The sequence below is a fragment of the Vulpes vulpes genome, chromosome 10, assembly GCF_048418805.1.
Source record: "Vulpes vulpes isolate BD-2025 chromosome 10, VulVul3, whole genome shotgun sequence".
Taxonomy (NCBI): Eukaryota; Metazoa; Chordata; class Mammalia; order Carnivora; family Canidae; genus Vulpes; species Vulpes vulpes.
In genome coordinates, this window is record NC_132789.1 from 88160718 (window position 1) to 88176340 (window position 15623).

The window sequence follows — 15623 nt, forward strand, 5'->3', positions numbered from 1 at the left end:
CTAATCCTTAAGCCACCACCCCCCCTCCTTTAGCATTTCTAACTCCTCTTTGTTTTCTCCTGGATTAAAAGAACGTAATTTCTCTAACTCGGTTCTTATTTTTGTTTTGTTTTGTTTTCTTTGCTCAACATGAGCAACACCCTCTCCTGACCACCACGTCTAACCTTCATTATCTGAGAAAATAGAAAATATTTCCAATTTTTCTTTTTTGAATGAACATCTCTGCCTCAGTTACTGGTATTCCTTTTCAAATTAATAAATTTGTTTGCCTTAATCCTGGGTTATGCCTTGGGCTCCACAGTCATGAGGGGTCTTCTCATCCCTTCTCATCCCTTCTGCACCCCTGAAATTGTGTGCAGAATTTTGAGTGCGTTGGGGGGAGAATGTCCATTTAAAGAAAAAAAATCACATTCTCAAAGGAGACAATACAATCTCCAGATAGATTAAAAACCATTTCTCAGCGGCTTGTTCATGTTCATGACACCTTTTTTTGTGTTGCTATTATTTTTTGCAAACTGTAGATAGTTTGTGTTGGGAGAGTAGAATGCAGAGATTCTAGCTTTACACTGAAATCTCTTAACTACTTCAAAACGTCAGTGTTTCTAAATTCCATCCTAGACCTAGAGAAGGAAGTGAGAGTGCCAGCTTATTAGTTCCTGATTTGTGGTTTTGAGGTTTCTTTTTAGGGATAGCTGTTTGTGGCCAATGCTGTGGAGATCCAATGGGTTTATAAATTAATGCATTTATATTATTACTTAATACATATTAAATATCACGCCGCTAGTAGGTACAGTTCAGATTTTAAAACTTTAATTTTAGTTGTCCTTTGCTTTCATTTTCCTGTTTTATCACTTGAGATTTTGGCTTTGCTAGAAATGGCAAATAAGATGCTTCAGCATCTTATTAGTAGTGTAGTTCTTCAACTTTTGATATGTTACTGCTTGTCATCACCTTTCCCTCTCTATATTAGGTATTTTAATGATTGTTCTTTCATGTAAATAAGTTAGCATCCCTCCCAATTTACTGTGAGATTAGAGTATGTACTTGAACTTACTTATTTGGTTGCAAAATGTTTATGGGTTGAGGGCTGAAGTTCTAAAGGTTTGGCACTTGTTCCATAGAATGTAAGAACTTGAAGAGACCTATACAGCTTATAGGGTGACCAGATTCTTCTCACAAAATCAAAACATTTTCCTGATGTCTAGGATCCTCACTTGGGGAAGCAGAAAATGTAACTTTATGAAGAGTAGATTATCCTGAATTAGTTTCTTTCTAAGGTAATGACAAAGTCAGCACATAGGTTATATTTGATGCCATACCAACAGTTAACATTTGTTTGCTTATCGTGTGCCAGGCATTATGCTGAGTGCTTTATGTGATTATCTCGTCTAATCCTCGCAGCAACTTTAAAAGGTCGCTAAAATCTCCATTTTTATAGATGAAGAAGCTAAAACTAAGTGATTAACTGAAGCCAAAGTAATCTGCTCAGAGGCACACTGGTGGAGCCAGGATTGAACGTAGGTTGTTTGACTCCAGACTGAGCTCTTAACTACTCTAGACGGCTTCTACCATATTTCCTTTACTTTATTTTTGGCATAAATTGCGGGTATCTTGGCTTACTTCCTATCAGCTATTACGTAGAGTTTTCCCCTTATTAATCTTCAGTAGATGAACACCTTGTTGAATGTCATATCTAAAAGTCATGACAAAAAGAAATGAACTTGGCGAAAGTCTGTGGAGTGTTTATTTGGTAGAGTTTTCCCATGGGGATGGATATAAAATCTGTGTGTATGTAGAGTGTGTGGGTGTATTATGACATGAGAAGTGGAAAGTGAGAAAAAGGTTTTAAGTAATAAACTTGACTTTGTAGGAGTCTGGAGATATAAATACATCCAAGAATGATGAATTTGGGATGGAGTAAGGAATTCAGGATGAAGGAAGGAATAAATTCAACAGGGAATTTTTTTTTTTTTTTTTTTTAAGATTCATTTATTTATTTTGAGAGAGAGTGAGAAAACAAGAGGGAGGGATAGAGGGAGAGGGAGGGAGGATCCTAAGAAGACTCCACATTGGGTGTGGAATCTGACTCAGGGCTCCATTTCACGACCCTGAGATCATGACCTGAGTGGAAACCAAACAGTCAGATGCTTAACTGGCTGCACCCCCCCCCCCCACCTGGCACCCCTCAATAGGGAATTTAAGATAATATGGCTATGGATGAAAAAACTAACAATATATGTACAGACTGGAAAGAGCAGTTGCACATAATATGAAAGATGATGACTTAGGGACCATGAGAGTCTGAAAGTCAGATTTGCACCAGCATTAGTTCTAGGATGTATGAAAAAAGACTATAAAACAAAAGAATCTGAAAGTAATTTTGCTATGTTTGGTCTACTAGCGTCAGGCAGCCATGGAAGCCACTGAACAGCTCTTGCAGATTCTCAGCTATTGTCTACAAAAGTATTATGTTTTCTTTTTCTCTTTTATTCCTTTTCGCTTTTTTCTTCCTTCTCTTATTCTCCTCTTCATAATTTTTAAACCTTTGTCTTAGGGTGGTTATAGGCAGCTGTTGCTGGAAATAGCTCAAATCTTTTGTGAAAATATGGCAGTATCTTTGCTATATTCTCATCTAAAAGTGTTTTTTGTTTTTTGGCTTTTTTTTGTTTTTTGTTTTTTGTTTTGTATGTCTGTGATAGCGTTGGACTAACAGCTCCGTAATGTTTAGGCTTCCCTTCCTTTAGGGAGCTCTGATGCACTGTTTTTGAAGCAGGATCATAAGAACAGAGGAGTTGGTAATAAGGCCTAAATATCCAGAGAGAGGGTCAGTTGGCCAACTCCAGTTTCTGCTAGGATGAGATAGTATTTTAGGCAAGGTTTCCAGACTTTTCTGCATCATGGCACACATAGAAAATTATATACTTGTATGCCAGAGTATAGCCTGGCTCTCCCTGGCTCCCTGAAGGCTGAGGGAGGGGTCAGTATTTTAGCAAATATATAATTCACTCTTGGCACACTGGTGGGAAACCTTTGCCTTAGAGAAGAGGAATATGTTACTCTTTGTTTAATACCTTCTGTTTATTTAGTGTATAATAATTTACAAAGCACATTTCCTTTTAGTTTTACTCCAGCTATATCAAGTGGGCGGCAAAAAAATATATTACCATGTTAGAAATGAAGAAATTAAGGTTTTTAGATAGTGATTTGTATAAGGTCATGTACCTAATAAGGGATGGATCAGGAATTCAAATCCCAGGTGGAAAGAGTCCCTGGGGGTTAAGTCAGTGGCATGTAATCTCCAGGATGGCCATGACCCAATCTGTTGAGTTTGAGTGCTACCTTCAGGGCATCTAGGATAGTGATAGGTACAGAGAAGTCCATGATAGTTGTCATTTATTAAGTGCTATTCTGGCCAGGCACTGTGCTTTATAGATGCTATATATTAGATATTCTTATTTCCTATTAACAAATAAAGAAACAGGTATAGTAGTAATTAGTCACCCAACCTGTAAAAGGAGGAGAACCACAGACTCACAGCCAAAGTTGCTCTACTCCAGAGCTTGTACTCTTTTCACTATAGTGATAAATGATTTCTGACATTGTAGGATAGAGATTGGGTTCCAGTTACAGTGTGTGACATTGGTGGCAAAAGGTGATACTGATAGTGGTAAGGGGAAGTAGGCAAGTGGACTATTAAGTGTCTATTTTTGGTAGTTTTGAGCTTAAGTTGTAGACATGGTGGCTGTCTTTGTATTTTGTTTTATTTTTTATAGATTTTATTTATTTATTCATGAGAGACACGGGGGAGGGGGGCAGAGACACAGGCAGAGGGAGAAGCAGGCTCCACGCAGGGAACCTGATGTGAGACTCGATCCCCGGTCTCCGGGATCACGCCATGGGCAGAAGGCAGACACTAAACCACTGAACCACCTGGGCTGCCCAGTGGCTGTCTTTTTAAAAGGACCTCCCCCCCCCCCCCCCCCCCCCGCAAAAGGAAGGATTTCCAAGGTGTTTGGAGATGCAGGTGGGATAGAAGAGTGAAGTAATAAGACTCAGTTTTTTATTGGGCCGTTGGTGCTATACGTCCTTTTAACAAAAGGGTTAAAAATATAACCCTCTTCATATCTGACTAAGCATTAATTATAGATTGTTTCTTAAAGGTTTACAAATTATTTTTATTTGTTCTTCTGTATTTCCTAATTTATATGGCATATTAATGACTTTTAAAATAAAAAATATTTTAATTACACAAGTACTACATATTCTTGAAATTAAAATTCAAATAATATCATAAGCAGACGGAATGAAAGTTCCTAGGGCTCTAATCCCTCTATCATCCATACCCACTGTCAGTTAATTCGCAGGGTAACTGCTGGGGATTAGATGGAATAGATGAGGAAGCTCTAAACCAGCTCTGATACCATAGCCACTGGCCACATGTGGCTATTTAAGTTAGTTACAATAGGATTAAAAATTCAGTTCCTCAGTCACATTTCAGGTGCTCAGCCAGCCACGTGTGGCTAAGTGGCTACTTTACTGGATAGCACAGGTATAAAACGTTCCCAACATTGGCCAGCCCTGCTAAAACTTTAAAATATTATATAATTAGTGACATAATTGCTGTACTATTGAACCAAGATTTTAAAAATCTCTGTATTCCCCATGGTGCCTAACAGTTTTTGTTTTAGCTGATGGAAAACATTACTGCCATATTCTCTCATGGCTTTTTGTTTTAACTAAATCCAGATGGTCAAAGTCTAATGTTTTTCGAGGATACTTGGGGATTATAGTTAGCTGCTTTTCTAGGATAAAGATGACAGCTTTTCTGAGGGTATGTTTTCTATCTCCTCTGAGCTCTAGACCTGTATATCTTGCTTTCTAGTTGGTGCCCTCTCTTGAGTGTATTAAAAGTATCTTAAATACAACATGTCTAAAACTAAATTGATTTCCCCTTCATGCCCCCCCCCCAAAAGTTCATCCTCTTTCTTTGTTCCTTATTTCATTGAGTGTCTCCATTATCTTTGCAGTTGTAAAATCCAGAAACTAGATCATTCTTAATAACTCCCTCTCCTGATTACATCCAGTGTGTCAACAAGTTTTATTAATCTTACTTTCCTAATATCTTTTGAATCTGTTTACTTCTTCCCATTTCCACTACCACCACTTTAGTTTGTTACCATCATCTTGCTTGAATTTCTACAATTGCCCATTCTTGTCTGCCCACTTCTATTCTGGCCCCTCTCTAATCCATTAACCATCCTGAAGGCTGGTTTATTTTGAAACACACATCTGAATGTCAGTCTTCTCTCCTCCTCCCCAATCTTTCAATGGCCTCCTGTTGCTTCTCAGGTAAAAATAAAACCCCTTAACAATGTTTAACTCATCCTCATCCTCCAGCCTCATCTTTTACTGTGTTCTGCTTACCTCTCCACTACAACTATGCTGGCCACCTTTTTAGTCCTTTGTACTTGTCTTGCTCTTTGCCTTTACAGAACCTTTGCACGTGCTTTTTTTTCTCCGTGTCTGGATCACTTCTTTATATTTCACTTTTTGTTAGCTCCTACTTATACTTCACACTTCAGCAGCAGTTTTGTTTCCTGAGGGAATACTGTATAACCTCTCAGATTAGATACTCTAACCTCCCAGGTCATACATTTACCACAGTTACAATTTACATTTTGTGTGTGACTATATGATTCTCTTTCTCTTCCATTGCCTTCAAACTCCATGAAGATAGAGGCCAAATCTTATTTTCTTTTTTGGCTCATCTTAAATCCCTATGACCTAGCCTCAGTACCTGATACCTAATTTTTTTTTTTTTAAGATTTTATTTATTTATTCATGAGACAGAGAGAGGGAGGGAGAGAGGCAGAGACACAGGAGAGGGAGAAGCAGGCTCCATGCAGGGAGCCTGACGTAGGACTGGATCCCTGGTCTCCAGGATCTGGCCCCAGACTGAAAGTGGCGCTAAACCGCTAAGCTACCGGGGCTGCCCCTAATACCTAAATATTGATTGAATTTCGAAGTAGATGTCAATTCATGAAGTTTTATAATACAGGATTTTGAATATGAATATATATAAATATAGTAGTTAAAATAGTTAAATTGATAGTTATACTGTTCTGTAAGTGCATGAAAAAATTATCATATATGATAACTTATATAATAATATAAAATATAGCACAGGACTCTTAGATTATATTATAATAGTTTTAGATTTCTAGAATTATTTTAGAATAGTTTTAGATTTTTAGAATTATTGCAGGGCAGCCCCGGTGGCTCAGAGGTTTAGCTTTGCCTTCAGTCCAGGGCGTGATCCCAGAGACCCGGGATTGAGTCCCACGTCGGGCTCCCTGCATGGAGCCTACTTCTCCCTCTGCGTGGGTCTCTGCCTCTCTCTCTCTCTCTCTGTGTCCCTATGAATAAATAAATAAAATCTTTTTTTTTTTTTTTAATTTTTATTTATTTATGATAGTCACAGAGAGATAGAGAGAGAGGCAGAGACACAGGCAGAGGGAGAAGCAGGCTCCATGCACCGGGAGCCCGACGTGGGATTCGATCCCGGGTCTCCAGGATCGCGCCCTGGGCCAAAGGCAGGCGCCAAACCACTGCGCCACCCAGGGATCCCTAAATAAATAAAATCTTAAAAAAAAAAAAGAATTATTGCAGATAGTGCAGAGATTCCTGTATATCCCCTGCCAGTTTCTCCTATTATTAACATATGCATTAGTATGGTACATTTGTCACAACTCATGAACTAGTATTCATACATACTAATCTGTTCAAATTCCATCAGTTTTCTCCTAATGAACTTTTTCTGTTCTTAGATACCAAATTAGATTTAGTGTCATGTGCCATCTTGGTTTTGACTGGTTCTCAGACTTTGATTTTGATTCAGGTTGATAGTTTTGAGAATTACTGGTCGGGTACTTTGTAAACTTTCCCTTAATTGAGATTTATCTGATGCTGTTCTTAGGATTAGACTGGGTAATGTGTTTTGGGGAGGAAAACCCACAGAGGTAAAGGGACATATTCATCATCCATAAAGAGTGAATACTCAGAGTGCCTTACCACTGTTGCTGTTAACCTTGGTCACCTAGCTTGAGATGTGACCTCTATAAAGTTTATCAGGTTTGTCCTCTATAAAGTTACTCCTCCCCCCACTTTTCCATATTGTACGTTCTAGAAGAAAGGCACTATTATAAGAAGTATTACATGGTTAATAAGTAGTAGTAGTTGTATTCTCTATCTCCTTAATAGTGGAGTTTATGTGTGAATTTTTTGGAATTCTTCTGCAAGGGAAATTCATCTTCTTCATTTATTAACTGAGTCAATCATTTGTTTATTTTTTTTTTAATTTTTATTTATTTATGATAGTCACAGAGAGAGAGAGAGAGGCAGAGACACAGGCGGAGGAAGAAGCAGGCCCCATGCACCGGGAGCCCGATGTGGGATTCGATCCCGGGTCTCCAGGATCGCGCCCTGGGCCAAAGGCAGGCGCCAAACCGCTGCGCCACCCAGGGATCCCATTTGTTTATTTTTTAAAAAAATATTTATTCATGAGAGACAGAGAAAGAGGCAGAGACACAGGCAGAGGGAGAAGCAGTGGACCCTGACATGCAGGGAGCCTGACATGGGACTCTTTCCTGGGGCTCCAGGATCACGCCCCTGGCCAAAGGCGGGCCCTAAACTGCTGAGCCACCCAGTTGTCCCTAATTTGTTTATATAAATATTGACTCTTGGGTATTTACTTTACACTTTGACTTATAATCCAGTACAACTTTTTTTTTTTTTTTTCCCCCACAGATTGCTTCAGCTTTGGCCATTGGGAGCTCTTTCAGTTGGTTTTTATATTCCTTTGACATATCCGCATCATTGTTAGGATTTTGTTGTTTTGTTTGGTTTGTTGTTGGTGGGGTTTGTTTTTGTTTTTGTTTTTGTTTCTATTTTAGCACATCTTTTACTTTCTGGCACTATAAGATGTTCCAGGCTCATCTATATTTCCTGCCCCAGCCCTAGACTCCGCCATTTCTCCAAGGAGTGCTGGTTCCCTTTATTGGAGAATGGTATAAGAAATCAATATCTGGGAACTGTGTGTGCTCATTCTTGTTGCTGTTGCTTCTAAAAAATATACACCAACTCACGTAAATGCATATATTTATAAATATTTTATATGTAACAATCTGTATCTATGTTTAAGCTGTATTCTTAGATTATTTGCTCTGAACTTTTTTCCACTGAAAAATATTACCTGTGAACATTGAGGGGCTTATTTTATATAGTTTTGGAATTTAGGAACAGAATTAAAGTACTCCAATTCTTTTGGTTCTTGGTTGGCCTTACTGCTAATATTCTGGAACTCAACTAGTCATCTATGAAGAATGAGGCTGCAATACATTAAATAATTGAGATTTTATTTACACCCAGTTTTCTTTTCAGAGATTAGTTTTGAAAATCCTACCATTTTATTTCTCATTAGTTTCTCTGTAACACAATCTGAATGGGGAAAATAAGACTTTTAATTTTATTACTTGATTAAAAATTAGTAATGATGGTAGAGATGGGAATAGTTGAATATTGATTTTTTTAAGTTTATTAATTTTTTTTAGTAATCTTTACACCCAGGATGGGGCTTGAACTCATGACCCCAATGAACAGTTGCATGCTCTTCCAAATAAGCCAGCCAGGCACCCCTGAATATTGATTTTTAAATTGTTTCCCATTATTACATGTAATTGAGAATTAACTATATTTTATCAAAGCTTTCTGTTTTTGAATTATCTAGACTGATGTGTTTATCCTTTAGTGTTAGACTTCTAGTCTTTCACTCATTGGCATCATGAAAACTAAATGCAGTGTTTCTTTTCTGGTATCCACAAAATCTTTTGTTTCTACTTCCAGTATCCTGACAAATCTAGTATAGTACCTTCTGGCTTCTCTTTCTTGGTTCCTAGGAAGAATCTAAATGCATTTAAGTATTGTAGGGTATAGAATTCTTCCTAGTTAAATTCCAGTTAAAGTTCTTATGTAATTTCCCTCTGCATAGATCTAGTTTATTCAGTTTATGGAAATTAAAATGTGATTTATTAGTTTATGGAAATTAAAATGTGATTTTAATAATAAAATCAAAAACAACCCCAAACAGTTGGATGAATTATAAACTTTAGGTGATATTATTTATGCACTTTTTACAAATACTAATTAATAATTAACTTTATAGGTCATTTGTTCTTACACTCATTAGTTAATGAATACCTCTGGCTGATTTATAGAAGTAGAGCCCCAGAGATGACTTGAGGCATTTTTGGCCTGCAGTACAAGTTGGCTTATGAGACCTGAGCATTAATGATAGTTTTGTAATAGTGATTTATCATTCTGTTTCGAAAAGTTTTATTTTATTTTATTTATTCATTTGAGAGAGAGAAAGGGTGCAAGGGGGGGCAGAGAAAGGGGGAAATAGAGGTTCCCCACTGAGCAGGGAGCCTGAAGACACAGGGCTCCATCCTGGGACCCTAGGATCATGACCGGAGTGGAAGGCAGATGCTTAACCGACCAAATCACCCAGGTGCCCCTTTTTTGAAAACAGTTTTTAAAGATAACTGAATTTATGTAAAGATCAAAAAACACACTACTGGGCACCTAGGTGGCTTAGTGGTTGAGCGTCTGCCTTTGGTTCAGGTCAGGATCTTGAGGTCCTGGGATCGAGTCCCACATTGGGCTCGAGTCCCACGGGGAGCCTGTTTCTCCCTCTGCCTATGTCTCTGCCTCTCCGTGTCTCTCATGAATAAATACATCCATTAAAAAAAAAATACTACTTAAAAAGTACAAGTTACAAGTCATTAACTTTTTAAATCTTTTTGTTCCTGTGTATATTAGTTATGAAAGTTGCGAACAAACTTTGAAAAAAAATGTGAAGAAGGTCAGAGCATTTCAAGAATATGATTAAAACACAGATTTAGTACCTATCTTTGTAATTCTCAGAAAGTTGATTTCCTGTTTTCCCTATATGCCTGGGGTTATTTGGCCTTTTCTTGAGCTGAATGATAATGATATATTTTCCTATTTGGTGCTGCTGATAAGCACAAGGGAGCAGATAACAACTCCTATTTCTTAAGAAAGTAGAAGACAGCAAAAGTGAATTGCCTTAACTTTCTTCTGTTTTCCATTCCACTCTACTATCTCCAGGGGTTCCTTCCTCCTCTCATTCTTCCCTCAGTGGAAGAGATTTCCTCCTTTTATCTGAGGGCAGTTCTTCTGCCTTTATTCAGAATTTCTTCCTGTTTTTAAAAAACTTTAATTTTGATCTCATTTTAGACTTGCAAAAATAGTATAGTTTCTTTATACTCTTTATCTCACTTTCCTGAATGCTAGCATTTTACATGACTATAATTATCAAGAATAGGTAACTAACGTTGTGATATTACTAACTAAACTACAGACCTTATTAGACTTTCACCAAATTTTCTACTGCCCTTTTTTCTGTTCCAGGATCCTACCTAGGAAACATGACATTTTTAAAGAATATGAATTATTTTGTGAAACATACAATACATGTTTGTGTTAGTCCAATATTTTCTCATGATAGGACTGAGCTTATGCATTTTTGGCAAGTATATCAGAAAAACAAAGTAGTGTCGTTCTCAGTGCAGTGTTTCAAGGGAATTATGATGTTTTGTGATTACTTGGTTAAGTTAGATCTGTTGAGTTTCTTCACTATGAACTGTAAGTTCCTTCATTTTATTATCTTTCCTTTTTCAGTTCATAAGTACCTTGTGAGTGATACTTGGGAATTAAGTAAATCTTGTTTCTCCTCAAACTTTTGCCCTCTAATCTTTGCATCTATCAGTGGATCTTGTCTGCAATATTTATTACTGTGATATTTGCCATATGGTGATTCGGTTTCCCTCTTTTCTGTTTATTAATTGAAATTCTCTTGTATGAAGTATTGTCTCTTTATCCTTGTTTACTTATTTATTTGGCTATTTATTTATATCAGTATGGACTCCTTTGTTTTAATCTATGGATCTAAATCCAGTAATATCATTTATTTTGTTGCTCAGTTTATTCCAGAATTGGCCATTAGGGAATCCTTCAGGTTGGCTCCTGTGTTCTTTTGATAGACTCTCATGTTTTGTTTTATTTTGTTTTTTTAACTTCTTACTTTCTGACACCAGAAGTAGCTTCAGGCTCATCTTGTATTTTCCCTGCCCCAGCCTTAGAATCAACCACTTCTCCCAAAGAACTGGGGTTCCTTTATTGGAGAATGGTGTTTAGAGACCAAGATCCAAGCACCAGGTATACTCATTGTTGCTGGGTATCAGTCTTTCTAGGCCTTCTTATTGATTAAAGCCTGGAAACCTATAGCACACACTACACAAACATACATGCATGCTAACACACACATACGCACATTAAAAACCATGAGTTTATACTTACAACTCCAATTCCAGTCCAACACCACAAGGTTCATTTTAGCATTTCTCTCTTCTTTGTTTATAACTTTTCTCCAACAGTGAGAAACCTAGCTCTCAGTATCTATGTTCTTTTTACTTATTTGTTCAAAAAAAATTTTTTTAAGGGGAAGAGAGAGAAAGATTGGTGGGGAAAGAGAATCCTGAGTCTCAAGCAGGCCCCTTGCCCAGCAAAGAGCCCAACATGAGGCTCAATCTCACAACCCCAAGATCACAACCTGAGCCAAAATCAAGAGTCAGATGCTGAACCGACTAAGCCACCCAGACACTCCTTATTTGTTCAGTTCTAGTATACACATGATATCAGAATTATTAACCCATAGTCTTGTGAGAAACCAGATCACTCACTAGATTAACGGCATTTAAATATGATTGTTTTTGCCTTTAGCCTAAAGGTATCTAGTCAAGATACTCTTTCCTCCTTCCCTGGCTCCTCCCTTTCTCTTTACCCCTTACATCTTCCCTTCCCATAGTTATTCATTTATACTACTGTTAGGTTCATTTGTTGGTGTGTTTATACTATTTTGAGTTCCCTTCAAATCCTGGTTGGTTTTAATTATTTTTTTAATGATGGGTATGTGAAATTATTACTATGGTCCTAAGAATGAGAATTATTTGCAAATATGTATTCAGAGAAGTGTCATTCCCTCCTTATCCCTGGGACTTATTTCCATTTCCTACTTTATTTCACTCCTTTCCTACTTAATCCCTGTAGGAAACCTATCTCCTTAGTGTTTGGTCTATCCTTGTGTTTCTTTTGTTCTAATGAGCAGAAACGTGTACTTTAATATATCCCTTTGTTATTACATGAACTAAGAACAAAAGAGTTATATGAAGTATTTTTGGATTTTACTTTTTTCACTTAACAAAATGTCCTGAAAATCACTGCATATCATAGAGATCTTCCTATTTTTTTTTACAGTTGCATAGTACTCCACTCTTTGGATGTACCATAGTTTATTTGATCATTTTTCTATGTACAGGCATTTAGGGTGTTTCCAACATTTTACATTTATGAAGAGTAATGTTTATGTATTTTTGTATTGTTGGAGGTATATTTGCAGGGTACATTCCTAGAAATGAGATTACTGGGTCCAACAATAAATCCATATATGATATTCTTAGGCATCACCAAAATTCCCTCCAGGATGTTTGTACCAATATGTATTCCTATCAGCAATATATGATAGTGTCTGTTTTACCTTACTTCCTCACTAACAATGTTTTTGTTATATTTTAAATATAATATTTTTTTTGCCAGTCTAATAGGTGAGAAATGGTATCTTGGTGTTGTTTTAACTTGCACTTTGTCTAATTATGTATGAATTTGAACATTTTTATATTTTGGAGGGCAATTTTAATATTTTTTGTGTGTATGTGAATTTTCTGTTCATGACTTTTTTCTGCTCTCAATCTGGTTTTTATATTTTTTTCTTTAATGGTTCTTTATAGTAGTCTCCCCTTATCTGTGGGGAGTACATTCCAAAACCACCAGTGGATGCCTGAAACTGGATAGTACCAAACCCTGTATATACTATGTTTTTTCCTACATGTACATACCTATGATAAAGTTTAATTTATAAATTAGACTCATTAAGAGTTAACAATAATAAAGGAGAACAATTATAACACTTTTCTATAATAAAAGTTATGTGAATATGGTCTCTTTCTCTCTCTCTTAAAATATCTTATATGGTACTCACCTTTTTTCCTGTGGTGATGTAGATGATAAAATACCCATGTGATTGATGAAGTTGTGATGAATTGTAAAATTGTTCTCTGCAGTATATTTCAAAAGTAAAAATGTGTTTCTTTGCATTATAGTACCGAACATGGTGTCTTGTAATTATGTCTCCCTGACTAGATTCAGAGTACTCATAGAATGTGAATTAGGTTTTATTCTTCTTTCTCCTTCGTGCCTAGCAGAGTTCATATATAGTTGGTATTCTCTAAATGGTGTTGAATAAGTTAGAAGCAAAAATAGCTCATTAAACTTTTTTTTCTAATTAAAATTTTATTTAATAAAATCTTGGTATAGTGTTTCACTTAGAGAATGAACACTCATATCAAAGTTTCGAAGAAGCACTGGCCAGGGAAGTAGAAGAGGTCTGAGTTCTGGTCTAAAACTTTGTGTTTATGTAGGCTATGAATAATATTTTCGCTTCAGATCTTTGGATATGAGTTTGATCTGTCAAATCAAGTTGACCCTTTGATCTTTTAATACTATTTCATATCTAAAATGATTTTACATAAAAAAAATAAATAAAAATAAAATGATTTTACAGAATTATTTCTTAGTTGAGGTCTGTATTTTTACATTCTGCGTAAATACTTTTTTTGGATTTTTGCTTTTTTAGAATTGTTACCTGTTATAATTAGTAGATACTCATGTGATTGTAGATCACTTTGCAAAGCACATTCTGACTGCAAATAGATTAGTATGTTACAGAATATTTGTAAGAATATTGGTGAGATTATACAACTTTTTTAACTAAATTATTTAATATGTGCTTAACACATTTTACTTTTAGGTATGTCTGACTGCAGCAATGATACTACAACTCTTGGTGCATCTAAACCAGGCACAGAAGAAGTCAAGTCTAATTCTGAGGTGATTGGGTGGTATTTCTATGTATTTCTATGAAATCAGCCCACTTCAATCAAAGTTTTAGACTGCCAAACTAACTCAGTTGATCTAAACATGTGCCATTCTGAGTAAATTCTTTTATACACATAGACACAGGAAAGGAGTGAGAAGAGAGATTTCTTCATAATGGGAAGTAAGTTACTCTTTGCCTTTGGGCATCTGCAATTCTAAAATACATTTGTCACATAAAGATGGATGTAAAAGTTTGGGTCAAGCTATAGCTTTTAATTTAAACATGAAATGAGGTTTCTGTTGAAATAGTACAGTAATAGGTTCATATTTGAGCTTCTCTCCCTGTATACTGCATTTAGGTATGCATCAGAATCCAAGTGTAGAGTTTTTAAAAAAAAAAAAAACCTGAGTTCTGGACTTTGCTTTTGACTCACTAAATCTGAAGCTGCAGTGATAGGCACTGGACCATGTAGAGATTTGTTTTTTCCTTCCTTCCTCCCTTCCTCCCTCATTTCCTCCCTCCCTTCCTTCCTTCCTTTCCTTTCCTTCTTCCTTCTTTTTCTTTTCTTTTTTTTTTTCCGAAGTTCTGCAAGTGGTTCTAACTGCTTCTTTGATGGTTCTGTGAACCTCTAGTTCATTAAAGAGTAAGATATGAAAAAATTAATTTTCTATGAAATTCAAGTTTTCAGAGGCACCTGGGTGGCTCAGTGGTTGAGCATCTGCTTTTGGCTCAGGTCATGATCCCAGGGTCCTGGGATTGAGTTCCCCATCAGGCTCCCTACTGGAGCCTGCTTCTGCCTATGTCTCTGCCTCTCTGTGTGTTTCTTGTGAATAAATAACCAAAAAATTTAAAATAAATTAAAACAAATAAATAAATTCAAGTTATCAGATGTTTTTGAATACCCAATACTAGTAAAACCTCTCATTTTTATAGTGCTTAATAATTTACAGAGTAGCACTTTCATATTGTTCCTCTTTGAACCTTAGAACAATTTGGTATCATTCAGCAACTGTTATTTTCCCCATTATTTGTTGAACATATTTAACTTTTAGAGATAGTGACTGACTTAGAGGAATTGGCAAGGCTGGAACACCACGTGGGGTCTTCTGACTCCTGCTGCAGTGTTTCTGAACCAGGTTGCTGTCAATATATATGCACAGTGCCAGGCGCAGTATTTCTTCGACTAAGCCAAGACCCTGTGAATCTGTGTGAAAGCTTTAATATGGGATTTAGAGCTAGATAATTTAATTTTAGTCCAAAAGTCAAAGGTGAGTTCTGGTTGACAAAATATGTATTACCTGTAGAGGAGTCAGGATTCTTTGTGATTTAAAATATTTTGATTATTTGCTATTTGTCAAAGCATTGTTTTAATTATAGTCGTTCAGAGAAGCAGGGAATTATGTGTACTGTATTTATCTTTACTCATGGGTTTGTTTTTTTATGATCAGATTTCTGAATCTGTACTGTTGAAAGATGATCAGACGAAGTTTGATGCATGTGTGCTACAGGAAGGATCAGCAGCCAAGGCAATTACAAGATTCATAATAAATGA

General features: G+C 36.4%; 1 protein-coding gene across 17 annotated transcripts in view; it reads left to right on the forward strand.

Moving 5' to 3' along the window:
- Window positions 1–15623, forward strand: part of ARFIP1 (ARF interacting protein 1) — a 133211-nt gene that overhangs the window by 1038 nt on the left and 116550 nt on the right. For 8 of the 17 annotated variants that reach the window (XM_072724830.1, XM_072724832.1, XM_072724836.1 and 5 more), the window contains exon 2: window positions 14003–14082. The exons of the other annotated variants lie outside the window; for them this stretch is intronic. In XM_072724830.1, coding sequence (XP_072580931.1) covers window positions 14003–14082 — 80 coding nt within the window. The remainder of the gene's footprint in view (window positions 1–14002; window positions 14083–15623) is intronic. 17 annotated transcript variants of the gene reach the window in all.